This window comes from Paramormyrops kingsleyae, chromosome 1, assembly GCF_048594095.1.
Source record: "Paramormyrops kingsleyae isolate MSU_618 chromosome 1, PKINGS_0.4, whole genome shotgun sequence".
NCBI lineage: Eukaryota > Metazoa > Chordata > Actinopteri > Osteoglossiformes > Mormyridae > Paramormyrops > Paramormyrops kingsleyae.
The window spans coordinates 28,916,045-28,940,526 of record NC_132797.1 but is presented as its reverse complement, the minus strand read 5'-3'; the positions used below and the strand labels follow the sequence as shown (position 1 = coordinate 28,940,526).

Genomic DNA, 24,482 nt, shown 5'->3' with positions numbered 1-24,482 from the left:
AACCCGTCCCCCCACCCGAAGGCGAAGGGAGGCTACCCTCTTGTCCACCGCGGTAAACCCCAATGTACAGGCGCCCAGCCAGGGGGCAATAAGTATGCCCACCCCCGCTCGGCGCCTCTCCCCGCAGGCAACTCCAGAGTGGAAAAGGGTCCAACCCCCTTCAAGGAGACTGGTTCCAGAGCCCAAGCCGTGCGTCGAGGTGAGCCCGACTATATCTAGCCGGAATTTCACAACCTCGCGCACCAGCTCAGGCTCCTTCCCCCTTCGACCATAGTGAAACAGATCCCATGATATCTGACAAGAGTTGGCTGAGACTGTCAGCATCCGAATGGGAGACCTTGTTTTTTTATTGTGATGTCCATGTTGAAATGAAGCAATGAGCCTGACAGTCAATCAAGCATTGATGGTACAGAAATCAGAAAAAAACTCAGCTGATGGGACAGAACGGACCACTCAGATCACAGGGGATTGACTGGTGATGTAGCCAAGAGGATAGTATTAGTAACTCATCATCCGACATGCACTGCGCTGGAGTCTGTGTACCATGCTGATTTGGACACACATATTTGAACAAAAGAAAGATCATGGCCTCTGCTACAGATTCGCTCGATGAAGCATTCTTGCTGTCATCTGATGAAGTGAGCACTGAATCTATGATATGTCCTGCACCCCCCTCATCACCAGTCACTGAGTGAGCAGACAAGGGCCAGCAGTTTGATTTTCCCGCCCTGCCAAGTGTCAACAGATGCTGCACAGTATAAAAGCATTGTTAGTAATACTCCTGCCTGTAGTCATCAGGAGGCATCAGGTAAAAGACTGCTAGGGCTGTGAGATGAACCACCCCAGTCAAACACAACACCCCTGCCTGCTCCCACCTGAGCCAAATTACATGTGCATCCACTTGGATTCTGTGGTTTATGACATGTGGACCGATCGGCTCATCCCTGCTTTGACATTCAGGCTGCCAGGAACATCCAAGCTGTGCCAGAGAGGCTGAAGGGTCCTGTGATGCTTTCCTCTATGATCTAAAACATTCACCCGACATCTTGAATGAAATTGACAGACTGGAAAAGGAGCTGACTGAACCCACTCCTGGCATTCGGCATCTCATGAAAGAATTTCTGACCCAATGGGGGCATGACGAGTAACCTGCTATACTATAACCCCAGGAACTGAGGGTCATATGGGGAGGGCTCTTAAATGGCAGAGAGCTGCCAAGGAAAGGTTAGGCAGGGTGAGATCAGAGAGCAGTTATCTGAGCAGGACACTTACACCCTGGGCAGAGCAGCTGGAAATATATTACCTAGGAACAGTCCAGTCGGAGATTTTGGTCCTGGTGAAAAATGACACAGACATCAATGGTGGGGTACCAGATACCCCGTTACCATTACCTGAGGAAAGGGTTGCCACCGTAAATCTCCCAGACATTATGGCCCAGGCCAAAGATGTCCCGGACAGACATCAAGGGTGGGCGGAGAGTAAATGGCTGACCTTTGGGTTATATGAGAGTTACCCTTTTTGGCTTTTTCTACATCCCATACATGACACCCTCAAAATCCACAACCATTATTTCATCGCCCCTTGCTTGCTTCCCCCTCAAGGGGCGGCCAACCTGGAAGTGCGTAGAGTGGACCATCATTTGGTTGCAGAGCATTCTGTTACAGGGCTCCAAAGTTATTGAATAGTCTACCAGCAAATGTCTGAGGTTCAGACTCACTCACGATATTTAAGTCAAGGCTAAAAACGCACTTATTTAGTCTGGTGACAAAGTAGAATGCTAGTTCCCAACCCCAGTTATGGTTATAGTGTGCAGTACCAATGGGGATGGGGACTGTCATTAATTTTGGATGAACTGGGTGTGCAGTGTCACTCTGGCTTCACATGTCTCGTGTTGTTGGGGTGCTGGTGCTCAGGGATTCCTCCTGCCTGTGTCCCCGGCCCCCCATCTCTCCCAGTGCTGTCAATCTGGCTTCACATCTCCCATGTGTTGCTGAGTGCTGGTGCTCAGGGATTCCTCCTGCCTGTGTCCCCTGCCCCCCATCTCTCCCAGTGCTGTCAATCTGGCTTCACATCTCCCATGTGTTGCTGAGTGCTGGTGCTCAGGGATTCCTCCTGCCTGTGTCCCCGGCCCCCCATCTCTCCCAGTGCTGTCAATCTGGCTTCACATCTCCCATGTGTTGCTGAGTGCTGGTGCTCAGGGATTCCTCCTGCCTGTGTCCCCGGCCCCCCATCTCTCCCAGTGCTGTCTATCTGGCTTCACATCTCCCATGTGTTGCTGAGTGCTGGTGCTCAGGGATTCCTCCTGCCTGTGTCCCCGGCCCCCCATCTCTCCCAGTGCTGTCAATCTGGCTTCACATCTCCCATGTGTTGCTGAGTGCTGGTGCTCAGGGATTCCTCCTGCCTGTGTCCCCGGCCCCCCATCTCTCCCAGTGCTGTCTATCTGGCTTCACATCTCCCATGTGTTGCTGAGTGCTGGTGCTCAGGGATTCCTACTGCCTGTGTTCCCTCCCACCTCTTCTGCTTAGTTAAGCTGCCATAGTTAATTAGACATGCTGAAGCCTCCACACCGCACTACAAATTACTTTGTATAATTTTCAACTATCTGTCACAGTTTTATTGATGCACTGTTCCTTTTTCTGTCTTGGAGCTCCTGATGGTGGGCAGTTCCCTGCCTGCCCACCCAGCCTGGCTACACATCTGCCATCCTCCTTTGCTTGCTGCTGGACCCACCATCCCTCCAGCACGCCAAAGGAAGCAGCTTCCTCACCTGCCTGCCCAGACATCAGCTTCCATAATTCCACTGGACCTTCCACATTTATACCTGGACTATACACAATTCTACTTCATAAATCAGGACTTTGTTATTTTGGAGTTCCTCTGCCAGCCCCTGGATGATGGGCTCCCCCATTGGGTCTGGTTCCTCCCAAGGTTTCTTTCGATGAGGGAGTTTTCCCTTGCTATAATCAGCTCTGTCTTATTCTCTGGGGGGCACTGGGCAGGGACAATGCAAAGCGCTTTGAGACAACGTAATGTTGAGAAACTAACTACGCTATATAAAAACAAATTGAATTGAACTGAATTGCTGACTGACAAATCCCAGCTAAATCCGTGTGCATGGATGAGAGCAGCCATTATCCGATTTTTCTTATTCAGTTTACTAAACATTATCTCTCCGTCTCTGTCTCTCTCTAAGACATCACATTTTTATTACCACCACAGAATCAACTTCATGCCCAAGAAAGACAAAATACCACCCATATTTGAATATTCACTACATATGTGACATAGACACACTGTCAGTCTGGTTAAACAGGCTCAGATATATAGCATATGATACACCTAATTCAAGGATTCCCAGTCTGGGGGTCACAACCCTCTTAGGTGACCAGCAGGTCAAAGACATGGTGGGAGGGAGGAGCACGAATCTTTCATTACTGTTAGATAATCTATAACGACAGATCACACTTTGTAAGAAACACAGCGAATGCAGGACATGTCTGAAAAACCTTTATAAACCCTCAACCAGTCAAAATGTATTAGTACCTAGATCAGAAAGTGAATGTGAACGTCTTGTTAGTATGTCAGTATTTAAAAAAAAAAAAAAAAACTTACTGTATTTGATTTATATACCTAAAACTGCCAAAATGGGACTTCGGACTTATCAGTTTGCTGCTTATGATGCACTGCATCAAATGAAGCCTAGAATTTATGTCGAAGGGCTCCTGTGGAATAAACTAAAGCAGATTTAAGTTTGACTCTTCACGGCCCCGACCTCACTTAGCATTTGAAAATAAATACAGCTAAATCATTTTTTACGGCTGTACCTTTCCAAGGTTAGCGGGCTGCTGGGATACGGTTCCTTGGCAGTATTTATTTTTTGAGGAAAGGTTATCCACTAAAAATCATGGGACACAATATAAAACCGGGAAAAACCCTGCAATAACGTCAGTCTTTGAGGATGTAAATGACACTTAAAAAACACCAGAATGACTTATATTAAAAGCTATTTTAAACTTCATCTGACATTACTAAACAGTCATTCCAAGCCACATTACTTTGCCACTACTCAATATTAATAAAACTGTACACATCATCGGTCACTATAAAATCAACGCATTTCTCTTACAAATCAGAGCATAAAAGATTATATTTAACACAAAATACAGAAATGTCACCTGCTGTCCAATAATCACATCTACCCAACTCTGAAAATAAGATGTGGAAAAACTGACTTTCAAAAGCCAGGACTCGACTATACTAATACACAACATATTACAACTGTGATGAACCTTTTCACACGACGGACAAGCACACCCTAGACAGAGCCAGACCTACAGTACGGCTTTCAAGAATGTCTCAAAGTACTGGATTCACATGTATGACATATGATGTCCTTGAAACGTGATTTGTTTTAACTACTGCTTTTAAAACTGAAATGCATTAGCAGTAGAGAAAATTTATAAAAAGTACCAGAGTTTATTAAATGAGCAGTTCCCTGGATTTTGAAGCAAACACGCAAACTTGAATTTAGCACTTTAGTGCATAAAATGAATACCACAAGCCAAAATAAGAGTAACAGTGATTAATTTAGCAATACCGGAGGGGATGGTGGTATTTCCAAAGGCAGGTGGGAGCTGCACTGTCAGGTACAATCAGCGTGGCACATGCAGAACGGTAAATGCTGTGCAGTTTAAAAGTCAACCACACTAATGAAGGTCAATAGCTGCAGCCATACTTCTCTACATTCTCCATGCTGATGGAACACTTCCAGATGGCCCCTGTAGCAGCAGCTAGAAGCTGCTTGTTCTCAGTCTCCTGCAGGAGAGCCACTAGTGGCCGCAGACCTTCGTACCTCCTGACCAGATCACGTGTCTTTCTGTCTTCTGCACACTAGATCAGAGACATTGAAGCGGTAACACATTAGAGATTCTTGCAGTGAAGCTGGATGATTAATGAACTGCATGATTATCACTGAAATTATTTCAAAATTCTTCAGTAAGGTGCATTACTTTAAATGCTCATACTGTACCTTGAAGATGGCACTAGCACAGTGCATTTGAAGCTCACGGTTCTCCGAATTAAGATTTTTGACAAGATCTTCGATCATTCCTTCAGTCTGAATTGCAATCCTGTATGTTTTCTGTAGGAGATTTTGTATATATAAATTGTTTCGGTTTCAGAAGTGAAGAGGAGGTGGCCTCCCTGGACTGGTCGCTGTAGGTAAGGGAGGTAACTCACCTCTGAGGCACACTCCTGCAGTGTTCCAACCACGGGGATCAGCATGTTCTCGTGGGGAGACTTGAGGAGCCGGCCCAGGAGCGGGATGCCCCCTGCCTTACGGATGGCCCCTTTATTCCAGGTGCTCCTGCTACAGCTCCAGAGGGCCAGCGCTCCACACCGGGCCACCTCCACATCCTTCTCCTGCTCCTGCGTCAGGGTGGCACTGTCAGGAACACAGTCCAGGAGCTCCACCTTATAGAAACAGCATGACATGTGGTTGGTGACCAGTTTACTGACTGGACAGAGCACCGACACAACCGTAATTATTAATTAAATATGCAATTGGTTAAACATGTAAGAGAAGCACTTCATTTAGAGCAAGTTTTGGGGCTAGTTTACTGGGAACTCAGCTGACCTTCTTCTGAAGGTACAACCGTTTCACCTGCTGTACTTTTCATGCTGAATTAATTCAGGTCATGCAACCCCACATAAGGGTACAACAGCTAGATCTGCTTTAAGTCAGAATTCCAGTGTCATCATCACTGATATCCGGTGCCCATAAAATTCGATAGGCATCATTACATGTAATCTGCAGTACAATTACTCCATGATTCTACATTATTTATATATACACCATTTGGTGCGGGAATTATTGGGCTTTTCAGGCAGGAATTGGAGTTGGTGAAATGACTGGCTGGTACCATGTGCTGAACCATATTTCCTCAGCATTTAAATGACGCATGCAGCTATTACACCATAGGTTCAAAGGTGGTCCCATAATTTTTGTATGAAATTGATCTCCAGCTGCAATATCTGGCATCTAGAATGAATACATCCGATACAAAACTTAGGAAAATATACATCTGAGCAGTTTTAATCACAGCCTGCTCCGTCAATAAACAAAACTGGTTTCAGGGTGCTCGGAGACATTCTATCTGTTATGCAAGATGACTTTGATGTCCCTGTACTTGTTGTTTGTGTAATTAGACTGCAAATGTGTTTTGGAATTAAATCCCAAGTCAGACTTCCTTCTCTGAGCTCACCAGCCTTTTGATTCCCCCATGCTGTCTCACAGTCCTTCTGGCCCGCCTAAACTTCGCTACATTTCCAATGGTCTCCGCAGCAAGACACTTGAGCTCCTTATCTGGGGAATCCAGTATCTTCACCATGGTCTGCAGACCCTGCAGGTCAGCAATGGCCCTCCGGATCTGCGAGTTACAGCTGATCTCCTTCAATATCTTCAGTGACCCGATCTGATAGTGAGAGACAGCATTTTCGTTTTCCAGGCCTCATAAAACAGTTCATAAAATACCAGTTTACATAACTATGGCTATTTTTAAATTCACATCAAATCAATTCACATCACTTAACACTTGTCGGAATGCAGGTGAGGGAAACATTTGTGTTTAATTCTCACAAGCAGTCTACCTGGAAGCGTACAAAGCAGTGATTATACAGCACAGCAACAATACATAGTGTGCAACTTTAGAGACAAATAAAGCAGTAAGAAGTACAACGCAGTAATAAGTGCAATGGACAGTAATACAGTCAGTGAATTGGTTTATTGACCAGAGTTCCACATTGTCATGGTCTGGTGGAAGTTTGCTAAGGTGAATTAAGGGTTAAAAGTTAAGCATGCAGCAATGCTGTGAGCAGTCGGGGCAAAAGCCCAAGTATCCAAGCATACACACAGAAAGATTAAAGAATTTGCCATTACACATACTGCAAAAATATACCTAATGAAATATTTGAAGGCAGACATAAAGGTTATGCTACATCCTTTAATTACTGTCTGATTTGCATGGCTCAGGCGGCTGTGCCTTGGACCCACACTGGGCAGCAGCTACAGCTGCATGACGCCGGCACCCAGGTCCATTGGCAGCGCTACTCACTTTGCATTTGATTTCTTCTGTATCCAGTAAGTTAATGAGAACTTCAAGGCCACCTACATCCCGGATGGCCAGTTGGCAGGTCTCCTGTGCCAGATTAAAATCCCTCATTGAGCAGAGAGCAATTACAGTGGCTGTCTGGTTGCCTCCCTGCAATAATAATTCAAAGCGTGAATTAATGAAATAGCTGGAGGAGATGAATTAGGGGGCATTGCTGCCGCTGAGCTCCCCTCCTTCGCTGTCACTTTGTTTACCTCCGGCTGGTAAGATCTTGGTTTTTCAACTGCAAACATAGAGGAATGAAAAATTGATAAATCAAATTCCCCTCTGACTCCTGAATGACATCCAGAAACCCTAGACAACGACCTAAGTTAGAAACTCCAGGAAGATGAATTCTGAAATGTTAAAAGATAATGAGGACTTTACATTTCAATGCAGTGTTTTGACAGTTGCTATATACACACACTCCGTTAACTTCCTTTGCCTAAAATTAGAAACTTACTAACTATAAAGTCAACAACTGCTTTGTGTTTTTATATTTTAAAACATTTTGCAATATTGAAAACAGGGTACTCTGGAATTATTTTGGTTTAATAACCTTTATATAAAAATTTTACCTCTCAAAAAAGAACAATTAAAAGCAAGAGAAAATACAGAGGTTTTCACAGGTAGTGGTATGGTATGCCTACTGGTTAATTTCTTAATTTATTTATTTACTTTATGCATTTATATTTTTGCTCTAAACGGTGCTACAAATCAAACACACTTTTGTACAAAGGGCAGCCAGAGAAGTTGCCCTTCAACACAGCTTTTTAAAAACATTTCCACATTGTGTTTCTGGTTGTTTGGGTTTCCCGAAAATAAATCCAGTTAATTTCAAAAAGCAAAAATGGCTGAAAACAAACAGACCTTCAACAAGGCAGGTGGAAAGCAGAGCCCAAGGTTGATATAGCACAACACATGTACTGCGACTTTGAAATGTGACACTCCACACAAAGGTAAAATATCTCTTGGCACAGGAACAATCGGATTTTCATTTTCTAAAGCTTTGTAGTACAGGCTGCTTCTGTGGCTGCTGCTACGAATTAGATACAACTACACATTAACTCGAGAGCATCTGAAACAGTGTACTTGTTTGCTTTCTGAGAAGTGGTTGGCTTTCTGATTAATTTTCTTAAGAGAATAAGATGACAAAAAACTCCAAATTACTTACAGAAAGCTTTTGTAAATCAAATAAGTTACATCTTCTGCAACTGGTAATAATGAAATATAAATATAATTTTCAAAACATATCAAACACAATACTGCTTGCTTGTTCTGGACATCAGTTTTAACAAATGGGTCTAAGTGGCGAATAAGAGAGCGGAGTAACACACCACATGTGCAGACCATATTATAATCTCAGAACAAATGTAAACCACTTGTCCATAAACAGCAGCTGATCAACTACTCCTTTGTCTTCACCATTTTAATCTTCAAAGGACTCAGCGGATTGAGATCATACATTGTAAATACAGAAAACTGGGTCGAGAACAAAAATCAGAAAACCTTTGCCCTTAAAGCAGTGTTGACACTGTTTAAAACAATGACAACAGTGGAAAATTGGCTGTAATAGCACTCACTGACTTTCCTATAGCATGTTAACGGCAGATGTGTCAGTTCACGGGTTTTATGGTGCAGGAATACTCATGATGTCCTGGAATATACTCATATGAGAGCAGAACATCCATTCCTAAGACACATGCAGTATTATTTCCAGTGTTCTAGTTAAACATATCATGTGCCAGCATTACTCAAATATGAATAGTTACTGTAAGCAGCCTTGCCTTTAAACAATCAAAAACAAAAAAAGTTTGCACGAAGGATGACCATTTGACTCAGATTGTTTAACTGTACTGTGCAGGTGTCTCTGGACTGTATTGCTACACCTGGCTCTGGTACATAAACCCACAGAACCACCATTCAAGACATTTGCTACCAGCTAGACTTGGCAATAACAATAGCAGTGACTAAATGTCCTCTTAAATTACATCCTGAGGAAAAATATCTTTAAATATCACACATTACAATGTAGGAAAATATGAAGGCAATTCATAAATTTACTCAGTGTCTGGGACGCACAGTCAATTAGTAATGTATCAGAGGGCAAACCTCACTCAGCACCTCCACCACTCCGACAACACACGTTCAGATTACATGATAAATCAACCATATAAGTACAGACGATCATTCCTGGAATTTATACTGTAGGCGGGATTTTAAAATGCACTTCACTTAAAATCACCTCCAAAGTAAATGGAGAAGATAAAAATCAGAGAAAGGTATAGCACCCACTAGGCCTCCAGGGGGTGAAGCATGCCCTGCTGGCAGCATGAAACGGAGCACTTATGCCTTAAAAAGCGGTGGTGACATCCTGGGACACTCTCTGACCCATGCTACTGGAGACGAGGCATGACGTGCGCTTCAGAGTCTGGCTCTGAGCCGCTGTGGCTAATACCATGTCTCGACTGTTCTGTGCTGTTCTCTCTTTCCCCAGGGTTTCAGATTTTCTCTAGGGATGAAAAAAAGACTACGAGATTGCAGCCAAGTCCGATGTAACGAAAGGGAAAAACTGTAAGAAATTCTGGTGTAAATTCTTACTGAAAAAAATATTCAAATTACATTGTCTTTGAGAGCTGAGATGCAGTTCTTACAGTATGTTATTTGCATGTTTCCTCAATAGAAAATATTTAAAAATGTATTATGATTTTTCAAATTGCATGTGGGCGTGTGTATGCCTGTATGTGTCCTGCGATAGACTGGCATCCTGTCCAATGTGTAACAATACACTGTATTTACCTTGTAGGTTGTATTTAATTATGTAATTAATTTTCAATAATAATTTCTGTGTATTGTACTATTAAAATTTTGTAGCAATTTTTTTAAATAAAAAATGCAGGAGCACAAAGCTGCAATTTAAAATCCATTGAAATAATCTGGCAAAATTATGTGCCACATATACAGCTGTGGTTTCAATCATGCAGAAGCAGAGCATTTGGAAATTATCTGACATAACAGGATCGTTTCTTACAAGAATTGAATGTGAGCCTGCAGTACCAGAAAGTACCAGCAGGGGGTAATATTTTCAACAAGGGTTAAAATCTGTCAAAATCTAGGCCGGAGAAGATGCACTATTTTGTTTCAGCATGCGAATTCATATGGTTGAAAAAATTTTCAATTATTTGTTTTGTACACAGCTGTTCTGAACATTTTTATGACAAATTTATAAACGTTGCACTACCCCTACAAATTACTACAACATTCTGACAATGCATTTGGATTGGCAAAAAACTTTTTTTTGGGGTAAAAAAAAAATCTTAAAAAAATAACTAACTGTCTGTCAAATTTTTCTAATTTAGATTTTTTTAAAGTACAGTACATATGTTTCCACTTATTTTTTAAAACACTTCAGCTATAAAGAGTCTATCAAGTAAAACTTCTTGCATGCGAGTGATTTTTTATTTTTACAAAGTACAGTGAAGGCTGAATTATTCAAATTGTTTTTAGTCCTGGTTCCTAGGAAAAAGTGAAAGTGTTTTCAAAATTGTTAAATATATTAATAGGAATCACATTTTTTCAATTATTGTATCAAATCGTGCGTGCAACAATTATCGAATCAAACGTGCAGTGCAACTTACATATATAGGATATTAATACAAAACAGTGGGGTGTAATATAACTGGCAGCAGCTGATGTGAAAATGATACTCTATGAAAAAGTCCTCTGTTGCCATATATATCTAGTTCTAAGCAATAAGACAGTCTGCTTTTGCTTGTAAAACAAACACCCTGTGGTTCCCTGCACGTAGATGCCAATTAAACAGTATGGGAACTATAATGCATGCTTATTGACCACTTACACAGTAAGTGAACACAGTTCAGGTTTGAGACCATAAACTGTAGTTCTAAATACACTCTCTTACATTTATTTGGCGTCAAGTGGATGTGCTGGTTTAATTTGCTGTAAAAAAAATGAATGAAAGCCTGTACTGAAAGCCAATCCTGCAGGCAGTTTTCAAAATATACTCCTTCATATGGATATTTCGATACGCTTTTTTAACCTGCACACAAATCCATAATGATGGCACTATTAATAGAGATTATTATGTCACTTTACGAAAATCTTGATCTTTTTCAAATACGAATGTCCTATATACACTGGGGAAAAAAATGTGCTTCTAAAATAAAGCAGATATTTAGTTTGGCTCAGGGTTCCTTCGAACCTCTGATGGTAATGATATTATAAAATGACTACTGGACAATTCCCATAAATAACTTCACAGCACGCCTTCCAGACAGAGAATGCTGGGAGGTGCAAGTTACAAATGCATTTTCTACAGTCACAGAAACACGGTAGTGAATGTGCTGATAATGAATATACTGGACAAACATCATCCAACTCAGAAAATTCTGTTCCAGTCCAAATTATAATGATTAAACACAATATAATAGGTCTGGCACAGTAGTAAGAATCCTGCTGAATTTTATGTGTTTCAAGAGAAAATGCAACTGCTGAGGAAAGTATGCAGTATATTGTTTGCACTGTTATAAAATTAAGATGCCTGAACTTTGCGTACAAATGGTTTATAGCTGCGTTAAAGATAATCCTAGTAAGAAGCAAAAAGGGTGAAAATATTTCTGACTTCAGAAATCATAAACTATGTCCTATTTCGAGCCGACCGCCATCCATCATGTGGGGATGCTTCCACAGCCTAGTGCAAACAGTGAGTGTTTACTAGGACGCAGAGCAGCCACCAGTGAAAGCTGGCACTGACAGCAGGCTAGTGGCTATACAGTATATTCCATCAGCAGGCCGATGCAGGAAAGGCGGGCCCAGCGGAGAGTAGGCCGGGGATGCTGGGTGCGCTTTTAAAAAGGAGCTTTTCCAGGGCCATCAGCTGGCTTTTTGCTTACAGCTTTATTCCACAGCTTTCCTATGAATGAGCAGCAATTTCACAGAACTTAGCAAAAAAGCAAGTACAAGCTAAAGGCTGACTGCATTCCATTTCCCCACACTAATGCCTTAGATTGCGTAGCTTAGTTTCCTTTAAAAATGGCAAACCTTGTTGCATAACTGTTTTGTAATTCTACATCCATCCATATTCAGGACTAATTACGGTTGTGGTAAGTCTATAACAAGAAGCATAAGACATAAGCTGGTTGTGCATCCTGAACAGGACAAGCATCTGTCACATGGTGTGATGATGTTTACACGTAATAAAGATAATCAGTGCAATAAAAGAAGGCATCGATCCACTTTAAATGCTGCTCTTTTGGAAGGAAATGGGAGAGGACGAGTAACTGAAGTGGCGTGAAGCAATACTGTAAGCCAAACTGTTTCCATAGTGCCCTTTAAACCTACACATCTGTGTGTGATAGAACGCCACGCTACCGTAAAACGCTGTCATGTCAATCTCAGTAAATAATAACACGTTCTGCTTAGTTTGTGTACTCTGATACGTTGTAAGAAACCAAGGAGTTGACAAAATCAGACAGAATTTCACTGCAGCCTGTGGTGCTGTTGCATTGGTAAATGACCTGAGAAAGGGAATTACCTCAACTCATTTGCAAAAATATCAGCAAGTCAGCCAAATAATTGTGTTGGCAGGGGGGGGCTCCAGAGCTCTCAGTTGTGGGCAACCCGTACCAGTGTTTATGATTAAATCCAGGCCCTAATGCAGTCTGCGGGGAACATTTCTAAATGAGAGGGGTATCTTTGCAATCCGTTTTGTTCATTGTCATGTGACCCAGTCAAGGTAAGCATTGGCTTCTCAGTGAAAATGCTGATATACAACAGGTCGCAGTGTTAGTGTCAGTGAGACTGAATCAGACATTTTTCCCACTGGGTTTTGACACTGATGTGCAGCACATTCCTTTATTCGGTGTCATTTTTAACTTGGCCAGTTTGCTGTACTGAGTATAATTACCTACTGATAAATACTCAGTCTCTAGTCTGTCATGGATGCAGAAAGCAGCCTTAAAAGCAAGATATGTGTAAACTGCATGAATTAAAGGCAATTTTATATGGCAAACAGTTTTTATTAGAAGTACCTTTTGCATGAAGGAAACGTGTCTGCCTTTACCTTTAAGTATTTCACAAGCTTCTGGATGTGCCAGTACTCGGAGGGCAGATCAGCGTGGCTCTCTGGCCTGCGCTCTGGCTGTTCCTCGTCCTCCTCGTCCTCTGAGGAGCTCTCGCTCTGGTCCTCAGAGCTGGGCCCGCCTCCAGGGGTCTTGCTTATTTACAGAAACAAGACTCAGTCAATATCTACAGGAAGAGCTCGTGTTTTTAGGAACTGGATAGGGTAGAGGAGCATTGCTAGACTAGCACACAGCATGTTAAAGAGAAACAGCAGACTGTAAAACATGCTGGTCTTGATATGAGTTTTACTGGGCCAGTAATGCACACATGAGTGAAGCTGGGGGTAACAGCAGGAAAAGCCAAAAACATCCCAGTGCAGAAACAGCGTGCCAGAGCTGGTCAGATACAAGGCTGGGCATCATCCATCTAAGGTTTCACTACTGGCCAAACCCAACTTCAGCTTCACTTTTTTAAGTACTATTTCCACTTTCAGCAGTACCTAAAGCTTCACTACATCAATTAAGGCTGAAAGTACAACAAATTCCAATTTTTTACTAGTGTATTAAATCCTGGAACATAAGCTATATAGAAAGAGCAGCAAACATATAACAGTATATAGAATTTCTATATAACTGTATTTATAATGTTAAAACTGAACTATAAAACCAAACTTGCTATAGTTATAAAAAGATTAATTACAAGGAAAATCAAAATCTAATAATTCAACATTAGCAGGACAATACATTTAGCCTACTTTAAAAATGACGGCAATAAACTTACTTGGAGAAGTGTGGGGTAGTTTAGTGATACATCTTTTATCAGGAATGTTATCTAATATGTTATTTAAGTGCACATTTGGAATTCCTTAAACACCCATAATGATGGCGACACAAACATGGTTCCAGTGAGTACAAAATATATAACCTATTTTCAATTATTAACAAATCTTTCCAACTGTTTCAGTTTATTTTTGCAAGCGGTGAGTGTGGGCTCGTCCCTACAACTGCACCATTGATACATCTGGTTCCTGAACCCATTAAATTATAAAAACAAACAGCGTAGGGGTTGACTGTTATTTCAGAAAGATTTTATAAGGATTCAATATCTTCAAAATCAAAATAGCAGGTAGCAGGTAAAGCAAAATAGCAAAAGTTTCACTCAGTAGATTCGAAACATGCACTAAACATGCACACGCACACATATGGCTTTTTAAGTAAACTGGGACATTAAAAGACCAGCATCATGATGATACACTATGGAGCAATGAAATCTGTAACATACACATATGCACCAACACAAACTGCGCCACAGAGACACAAATCCCACAGACTGAGATTCCATTTCCAGGGAGCCCTTCGTCAGCAAACACAACCACTTCCCACACAGTGTAGTATAGATGATGATAAATATTTGTTCTGTGATGCCGTGGACCCTAAGGACCCATCTGTATGTGTACCAGGTCTCAGCGACTCACAGCACATCACACAGGTTTTCATCTTAGGGACTAACAAGAATGCTAAAGCCACACACACACACAGAGAAACAGGTAGACTATATACAGACACATACATTTACATATATGAAGTTTGTTATCAGGAATTTGAAAAGACTCGGCAATGCCAATTAATGGACACAAAATGAAATTATTTTTTACATTAAGCAATCGCAGGTAGCAAAACATCTAGGCATCTTACATTTTTTGTGAAGACTGGTGTCCATGTAAAGATGATGAGGACAATTCTGCCTTTTTCTTGCCAATGCCCTGCAGAGAACTTTCCAGAATGCTACTCCTTGAGGCCTTTCTATCATCTTCTTCCCTGAAGTAATAATAAGCCTTGAGGTAAGTGTGGTGACATCATTACTCAGTTTATCATAACAACACAATGCCTTTTGCACAAAATCAAAAACTTATGATAATTGGACTGATTCAACTCTTTATAGATTCCAGAGCCCGAAGTCTGCGGTCCATTTTTAAGAATTGTGAGGTTTTTTTTTATTGCCTCTCAGTTAATTAATTTGGAATCCTATTTTATCAAGGGATGCTTGTGATTGTTCTGACATTAATTTTCCAGATATCTTCTATATTAGAGAAGAGAGCTGTGCTCATCAGAATGTTAACCTAGATGGGTGTATAATAATCATGCTTTTTTCTGTAAGTCCTGAAGCATAATGGAAACATGACAGACAGCATACATGCACGCAAACATGTCATTGGGGAATTCCCATTAAAGCAGTGGTCATATTGGCTCTAGAGCATACAATGAATGGTTCGTGGGAGTATTTTAATGCTTTTGACCTCCATAAAAGGACTCATTACGCACTGATAAGGAGATCCTAAGCCGAGGTTCTTCCATTTTGAAGATGGTTCTAATTTCTTCTTGCTTCCTGGCTTGTTCTGTGCAGGCTGTTGTCTTGCCTTCTCATGCACATTCTTTTCTTGATGCTCGTAAGACCTTTGGGTTTGGCCTTGTTCCTCAGCGCCAACCGGTTCCACATGTTCAATCTTTTGTGTCGATGGAGGCTCTTTCTGAACTCTGAAATCCTGTTAAAAAATGGTGGTAGTGTGGGGGAGGGGACAACCTTCTTCAATTTACAGAGAAATGCTAGCATTAAAATGCACAATAAATTTTCCTAGTAAAATTCTATGCAGTTTAGAGTTGTTAAAACCTCTTCCTCTCCATGATTGCTCTTTTTAACAAAACCTCAAGTTCTATCAAAGCTGAATGGCATATTTTCCTACATCTGACATGTACTGTAGACTCTTTACTCATTTCTGAAAGACACATCACACATGAATGTCTGAAAGGGTAGACATCAATCCCATGAAAGTGCATATAAAACTAAACTGTGAATACATATCAGTAACTATTGATATAAAACTGCCTTTCCAAGAATGGGGGAACAATGCCGTCTTTAATAAAGTTTGAATACGTAACACACTTCAGTACTTTACACTAGAGAGGGCCCTTCAATTACTTTGATGAACAATATCAAACGTTTATTGTTTTTTCACATTCCAGACACTAAAACCTAAAGCTTGGCATTTAGAAAGTAAAGCTTTTGTATCACGGTTATTCAGTGATAATTTTAGAGGTTTGAACCCCCCCCCCCTTTACAACCCATGCCAGCATGCCAACAAAACACATATGAATGGTTTGCAGGCAGGAAAGATTTTAATGACAGACACTTGCTGTACAGAAAACAGCCTGTGCTAAATTTATTAAGCTTGAATTGCACGTTTAGGATAAATATGCTAAACAATTACTAGATTTACACTTTAAAACAAAAATACTTAGATATTTCAATTCCAATATTTATGGAAATATTTATTTACTTAAATACTGAGATGATTCAGAAGTGGTCAGGCTGCACAAGCAATGTGTTTTTCCACATAACTGTGTTAACAGTACACACTTCTGCTCCTTTACTGTAATGCAGGTCTGTGCTCATTTTGAGGTTGTGTCAGAATCAGATCTTTCTGGAATACTTCATTTAATGGTTTTGTTCAAAAATATGAAAAGTGAAATTAGAAGGTACAAAAATCTGCAGCTTTCAAGCCAATCCACTATTTAAAACAAAGGTTTCCAGGAACACAAAAAGAAAACATTAAAAACCACGCAGTGCTCAACATTGCTTACAGAATAACTCACATAGAAAGATGGGAAAAGACAAAATTTTGACTTTTGCATGGCATCGTCCAACATTACATACTCATTATACACTTGATTTTGCTATTGTCTAGAAGCCTTTTAATCATTTAGTGAAGATGTCTGATCTAATAAAATTACAAAATTATATGCATTCTAACACTGAAAACATCCAGATGTGTTCATTTGTTAGCTTTGGATGTCACCTTGCAGAGTTTGGTTTTACTTGAAATTCCAGGACTTGCAGACCTGGCGATTAAAACGGTTAGAATGAACTTTCCACAAAATGAAAAGTCACATTCAGGAGGCACTACAGCACAAACACACTACATCATGAAATAACTTGTAAGTCACGTAACCATAAAAAAAAACAGCAGGTCTACCTTTATAAAACAATTTGTAATACAGCTGGCCAATCCTCATTCTCTCAGGTCATAAGAAAAGTCATTCACATCTCACTAGTCAGCAGGTACCTCTAATAGGACAAAACCACGACTGATGTATCCTGTTTCGTCTTGCACTTTAATTGGTCAAGGTTTGTTTCACTGTAAGCACAAATTAAATGGTTTAACAACTGGTAGTTTCCGTTTTGCATAACAGACCAGGAAAATGCTTATTTTTGCCCTCTAAATTTGATTTACTTGAATCTCAATTATCAAACTCTGCAATACATTCATTTTCTGTTGTACATTATTCTGAATTATAATTTAAGCCACAGTACAACAGATAATTAATATTCTTGTCTATTTGGGTTTACATCTGTAATCCATATACAGTATATAGATAACATCTGCACTTTCGAAAAAGGAAAAAAAACTTGCTTTGCAGGAACAGTAAAAGGAAATCGGCCTTTCTAATAGAATTTCCATTTTGATAGCTCAAGGCCAGAAATATATTTCAAAAGTGGCCCAAAAACACCAGAAAAATCTGCGCTCATCTTGCTATTTATGCAAAAAAGCTAAGTATTTGCTTCTGATTATAACTGATTCTAAACAAACATATTAAATAATTACAAATTAAGTTTAACAGAAGTGACATTACATAAATACATTTAACCAACACAATTTCAGTATTATCTGTAGTACCGCACCAAAACCTGAGAAGGGCAGTTATGCATTGAAATGAACGGCACACTGGCTCTGGCTGCTTCAGTGCACTGCGGAAATCATCCTACACATTTCTCAGTATGCTGTGCTGATAAAGAACACCACCCTGGCCCTGCCCACGGTTGTGTGTCCCAAACTGACCAAGCCATGTTCTGTCAGGTTGAACTTGGGGCTCAGAACTGCCCAGTACAATATTCTCATATTTTTCTGCCAGCAAAAATATTTGCATACCTTGTAGTTGCAGCAACTTTCCTGCAATTGCAAGGGTGTCCCATGTCCCAGTAAAATAATAAATTATATTCTGATCTGCGTGAAACTACATTTATTTGCAAGGCACAACTGTTGTTACCTTGCCCAGGAATGATTTAATTGGTCCAAAAAATCATACTTTACCTCTATTAACTATTTTGCTACTATAAACAAAACTACACCAAGTGTGAAATGCTTTTGTTGTATTCGACAGCTTGAAGCAATCAAAGTTTTCCAAAATGACCCACTAATACTTAATAACTACTATTCAAATTCAGTTTCTTGTTAAATCTGTGGAGAGAAAATGTACCTCCAGCTAAAATTTAAATAGCTGGATTCCAAGAACTGGCAGACCTCACTGTGGGTATTTTATCATTATCTAAGGTATAACAAACCTCTGCCTGAGTTTTCCAGCAGTACTAAGCAAAGCACCTACTACGAGTTGAGAAAGAACATAATTTTTAAATATGTGTATATCATGTTTTTCAGCAATGATTAATCCATCTCATAGCCATTTATTCAGGACAGCATCAGAGGGAGGAACAAAGATAGGTGTAAAGTATAAGGGCAGTAGAGAATTGTAAAAAAGACTAAAATACCTGTTTGTTTATGTGTTCAGCAAAATGAGGAGAATGGTGTTTCAGAAGTGTCACAAGATCTTTATAGATGTCACTTTTCCTTTCATAGGCATTTTCATCCCCTTCCTGTTTAATTCCCTGTAAATATGAGCTTTGTTGAGAAATAGTTTGCATATTCTTTAGAGATTCCTTAGATGAATGTCTAGGGCTTCACAAAATACATAGCAGTGGCTAAGCACCAATTACATAAAACCAATACCCTTTTACCAAATGTTCACAAGGCCATCGGTACTAATTACATCTCTGTTTTTAAGTTATTAATCTGAATGTGGAAGCTTTGCCATTTTTGATATTACATGTAGTTAGCAGAGTGACTGCAGTTCCTTAACAATGCTATAGTAAGTGGAATCTGGAACTGAAATGTTGATACAAGTCACTAAACTTTTCAGTGACACTTAGCTAATGTTTTGGAAACAATGTAAGAATCATTAATTTAAGCTCATTACAGAGTCACTGTGTGTCTTGTAAATTATATTAAGATTAAGTTCCTTGACAACTTGCCACGTCTCTGTGCAATGTTCATAACGGGAGCTAACAAAGTGGACTTTATGCAATTCTGCTCAATGTGCTGCTGCAATTCAATTTGTCTCTGAAAAATCTGTCTCTTATAAATCGGTACATTTAAAAAAAAATACAAAATTAACCCAGAACCCAAAATCATTACATGCTAAATGGTAACCAGACAGGAGTTTGCATTGCCATTTTAATGCATGCAAACAATTTTACACACAAAAAAAAAAAAGATTCCTCCAACAACAAATTTTTGTCAAACAAATTAACATTTTTGTATTACTTTTTTAATGTTTAACTTACCCCATTTAGAAAGACTCCAGCTGTACTACAAGTAACATACAAAGGATCAGTGTCACACGTGTGTATGACAAGATAACAAATTTCCCCGTGCACCTGACGCCAAGGAGGCGTTCGACAACCATTCAAATATTCATAATCTAAAAAAAAATAAGGAAAAACAGAATTACAAGACTGTATAAGTCATATTCTGTACTGTTGGGGGGGGAAAAACATGATGCAGTATGGTGCAGCTCTGGTAAGCTTTACATTTGAGGTTTTCCCCATCATCACAATACAGAATATTGTCATGCATCCTGTCATGAGTTCACATTAAACTTTCAAACCATGCAAAGTGACCTTAGTCAATAAAACTGAGTGTCAACAAAACTATGGAAAGTTGGGAACTGAAAATTAACTACAGGTTCTACTGGTGTGTGAATGGATAGGATAGATGGTGGGTGTCTTTGAAACACACTGCCGAATACAACAGGGCTTATAGGTTAAATTCCGTGCTGTTATAAATCAAGCTTTCAAATCAACCCCCATCATGACAATATAATATATTAATAACAGCCATACTGCAATCCTAAGTATTTGCATAGAAGGTTTCAATTTTCCTCTGCACGTGGGACACATTTTTCAAATGGATGCATTTATCACCTGCTATGAAATACATTTCTATGAAGGGTTAATTATGATTCTTCAAATCTGTCCACTGTTTTGCTTTAATGGTGCTTTAATGATAGAACACCAATTATATTCTTTTTGCCAACCTGAAATTCGATGGTAATATTTTCCAAGCCAAGAGAATGCAGGCATCTTTGTATTTAAGAATAACCAGCATTACCTCCTTTGTCACAGATTAGAAGTACTAGAGTAATTCAAACCTGATGTATATTGCACAGAAATCAGCACCCTTTGCTCCCCGTTTCCACAGAAGCTTTTCAGCAGGGTCACATCATTCTTTACGGTGTCTGGGCTGAGTCTGATCTCTCTGCCGACAAGAAAAATGGAAAAAGGTACATATCCTCACTAATAAACCAAATGTACTTGCACATTCCTACAACACAACCGCATGCGCGATTCACTGTCCATCACTCTCACAGCATCATATTGCAATTGCCATGCAATAGGAGTCATACGTACTGAGAGATCTGCTTCAGCAAGCTGCTCAGCAGCTGTGTGTCCAGCTGTTTCAGGAGGATCAGCAGTTTAATTCTGACATCATGCTCCTTGTCCTCATTGCTGTTCACTTTCTCCAAGAAACGCAGCACCGAGGTGTCCTCTCCTTCCACGGTGGCGAAGCTGGGCCCCAGAATCTTTGCAACTGGATCTCTGTTTTCTAAGACAAAAGAAAGAAAGACAAAGATGTAAGGAAAATAATATATTCCATGCAATATATAAAGCTAGTCTACTGTATATAAAATGTGGTCTCACATTACCTTCAAGGCAAGTCCGGAGTTCTTTCAACTTTTTATCATTTGCTATCCGTACAATCTTGGTAAGCTGACTAAAAGTCAACACACAGATGGTGGAAGAGGACAGATGAAGCAGGGGCTGCCCGTCACTGCTGGCTTCCACTGACCTTACAGTTTGTCCGCTACAGAACACAACACACGGTTGCAAAGTAATAAAACATAATGTCACTGCTCACTTCACATATCTGTATTCTGAAATCAATGTGAAATTCATGATGACAATGATCAACACACATGAATCCCATTTATGGAAGTCAAGCATTGATTTCAAATGTATTCATAAGGAAAAAAGAATGACCAGGGATAGGTTCACACAACATCAGATGCACATACACACAGCTGTATAGTATATATTGTCCAGGATGAGTACCTGACTTCATATTCCATTTTAAAATTGCAAGGATCTAAAGTTGTTTTCCACTTCAGAGGTTCCTTAAACTCCAAATTTGCCTCCTGGGGGTGTCTGGAGCTGAAATTCTCCACAAAGTCGAGTATTTCTTTCAGCAAGGATTCATTAAGAGGAGTGATTTCTAGTTTGCCAGTTCCAGAACTAGCCGTGGTCCACTGCGCTGCTCTGGTTAGTGCAATCCCCATGGTAACAGATGCAGGTGTGCTCTGGAAGAGAGGCACATTTTAGGATAATGCAACCTTCTTAGCCCTTTATTTTATGCTTAGATCTTTGGGGAACCTCTGCCTTGCCGAAGATAACAAGACTCTAAACTTTGCATCCTCCAGCATTTTGTTGGAAAGCCTTGGTAAGGGACTGAGGTGCGCCAGTGCAGAGACCATCATTTAGGCCAGGGAAGGCAGTGTGACTCCATGAAAACCATCCTGACAGCAGTAGCTCTTTCCATCCACTGTTAGTTCCAGTTTACCACAAAGCCAACAAACAGAGCCTTCATGAGAAGTTACTTACTAGCTCCTTGAGCGAAGTTGGCAGAAAATTCAGAGAATGACACACTTTACCGTGATCCCCTCGCCAGTTTCGAACCACGGGCAGCGGGACATAGCGTACAAAATCTATAGTGTTTTTCTTTCCAAGCGGTAACCGTGTATCTAATTTTATGAAATGGAATACTCAATTACACATAGTAGTTAGGTTATAAAAGTATTTCAAATTAGCAATTTATGTCTACCCTAACACTGAATGGTCATTAAGACTGTCACTTCTGGCAGCTATAGGTAAGCAGATTAGTTAAACAAAATCCTCCATAGCCTTCATCTTCGTTGGCTAACCGAGCTAACCAGTTAGCTGTAAAACACCTGAAGCTAGTTACCCTTTAAATAGTTTATTTGCCCGGCGACCTATTTAAAGCAAATCCTTTAATCATATTACGAAAATTACTTAAATATGTGGTTTTTAATTCAGAGCATGGCACTTTTGACTTTTAATATTTATTGGTGTCCCGTTAATTTTCTACGGTGACAAAGTACTAACTTCGGAGTAACCATAATTTACCTGCGTGAACTGCAGACGGCTGAAAAGATCTCAGCCCAGTTAAAAATGCAAAACATGGTTATAAACAAAGGAATCGAAAGCGGTACCTGCTAAAATATAGATTGAATGTTTCACTTGCTAACTAATTTTTGACTTACCGGCCAATTCGCAAAACGTTTCTCCCCTTTGGAAAAAGTCGCTTACTGAATTCAGTTACCCGGTTACCCTGGAAACTGACACGCGCACTGAAGTAAACGCGCGGTTGCTATAGCGTCGCCGCACGGCGCGTGGCTCTCCGGCCGGTCAGGAACAGGAGCAAGGCTGCAAACGGGAGCTCACGAGGCTGTGGGTTTATTTCATTGTGTTTTTTCTTTCTTTTTTTTTTCTTAACTTATTCGTGTTATTGTTGTATTATTACTCTTGTAACATCAAACCTGGATACAGTTGTTTGTAGATCCTATCGGGGCTGTCTAAGAACAGCTGACTGTATCATCAGTAACATTGCATCTGTACAGCTCTCCAGACCATCTGCTTTCATTTGTACAGCTGTTATACAGCTAACACCAAAGCTGTTTGTAGCATCTTCTGTACAGCTGTCCAATCATCTAACATTTGTATATCTGCCTGTTACAGAGGTTTAAAAAAATGAACAGCAATATACTGTAATTTGGAGGATCATTTGCATTTTTATTTTGCTTGTGTAATGTGCCATTTTTTGCTTGTCAAGGGAAAGGTGGGGATGTGTCATGTATGCACCTATCCCATATGCAACCTGTTTTCCTTTTGGAAATATTTCTCAGTTGGAGGTTTTATGGCAATGTCTCTGAAATCTAATACTGTTGATTCTTTACTACTTTACTACTGAGTCTTCAGACTAAAAAGCCAATATTGCCTAGAAGCATGTTCTTCAAGTAGCACAAGAAGCTCTTAAGAAACTTCCTCCCTGGACGCTGTCTGGTTTGGCAGTGGGATGCAAACAAACATTTGGTTGACAGAGAAGGATCTATTTGGGATAGATTTCTCCTGCTCAAGCTCAAACAAATAGTTTGTTCAGTTCATTCCACTCAAATTTCAAGAAGCTGAATTTCTGACAGCCTTGACTCTGAAAACATAAGTCTGGATCTCGGAAGCATTTTCTTCTGATGGGGCTGGAGTGCTTTTTGCCAAGTCATGCAAAGACCCACACACACTACATCAACAATGAGAAAAAGGTGTTTAGAGATACTCCTAGTTCAACGAAAGTGGATGTTGAAGGTGATTTTCTTGTATCCCACTCAATAGAGTCAAAGTAGAATATTGCTTTTGGTGTTTCATAAGCTGAGATTTGTATTTTCAAAACGTGATTAATCATTCAGGACAGTTGTGTGGCTTTCATTCTTCCAGTCTGCACTGTAACCAAAGCAGGAACACATCACAAGGCCCTCACTATACGAAAACACTGCTTTTGATATTTATAAATTCCATAATAAAAATAACATAATAATTGGAAAGCTCAGATAGGCCAATGCAAAACGAATCTCGAGTAAGATGAAGGGACGCAGTTTGCGGGAGCCTCATCCCAGACGCATAGTTGCTTTAGCAGCTAAACACACACAAACTGAAGCAAACCCAGAAAAGTCAACTCCTTGCTAAGCTTGTGCCCAGACCACAATTTATAGCCATAGTCCAGACGTGTTTTCATTTGATTTGAATAAACCCCCCTTTTTAAGTCTTGCCTGAATGAATCGTGCAATTCACGCAAATCAACACAATTTCTCATTGTTTGGCAACGGCCCCTAGTGTCATATGACTTGACTGGAATGACAACAGAAAAAAAAACATCCATACCCAATGAAACGATCCCTAGAGTTTCTCTCACTTAAGTCTCCCGCTGGGCAATGACTCAGAAATTCAAACCTTTATGTT

At 40.2% G+C, this 24,482-nt stretch overlaps 1 protein-coding gene across 7 annotated transcripts in view; it reads right to left on the bottom strand.

Annotated features, from left to right (window-relative positions):
• Window positions 1–22,869, bottom strand: part of odad2 (outer dynein arm docking complex subunit 2) — a 47,866-nt gene extending 24,997 nt beyond the window's left edge. For 4 of the 7 annotated variants that reach the window (XR_002839718.1, XR_002839719.1, XM_023823709.1 and 1 more), the window contains exons 1-15: window positions 22,736–22,869; window positions 21,510–21,754; window positions 21,104–21,261; window positions 20,808–21,003; window positions 20,549–20,655; window positions 19,683–19,819; window positions 18,831–18,947; window positions 15,551–15,771; window positions 14,924–15,046; window positions 13,231–13,384; window positions 7,113–7,259; window positions 6,264–6,473; window positions 5,239–5,472; window positions 5,030–5,140; window positions 4,736–4,890 (exon numbers count right to left, since the gene is read on the bottom strand). Coding sequence is in view for 5 of the 7 variants with exons in the window: in XM_023823709.1 (XP_023679477.1) it covers window positions 4,736–4,890; window positions 5,030–5,140; window positions 5,239–5,472; window positions 6,264–6,473; window positions 7,113–7,259; window positions 13,231–13,384; window positions 14,924–15,046; window positions 15,551–15,771; window positions 18,831–18,947; window positions 19,683–19,819; window positions 20,549–20,655; window positions 20,808–21,003; window positions 21,104–21,261; window positions 21,510–21,733 (2,294 nt within the window). In the remaining 2 variants the exon portion in view is untranslated. The other 3 variants (XM_023823708.2, XM_023823707.2, XM_072713037.1) reach the window with 3 other exon arrangements.
• Window positions 22,870–24,482: the final 1,613 nt, after the last annotated feature.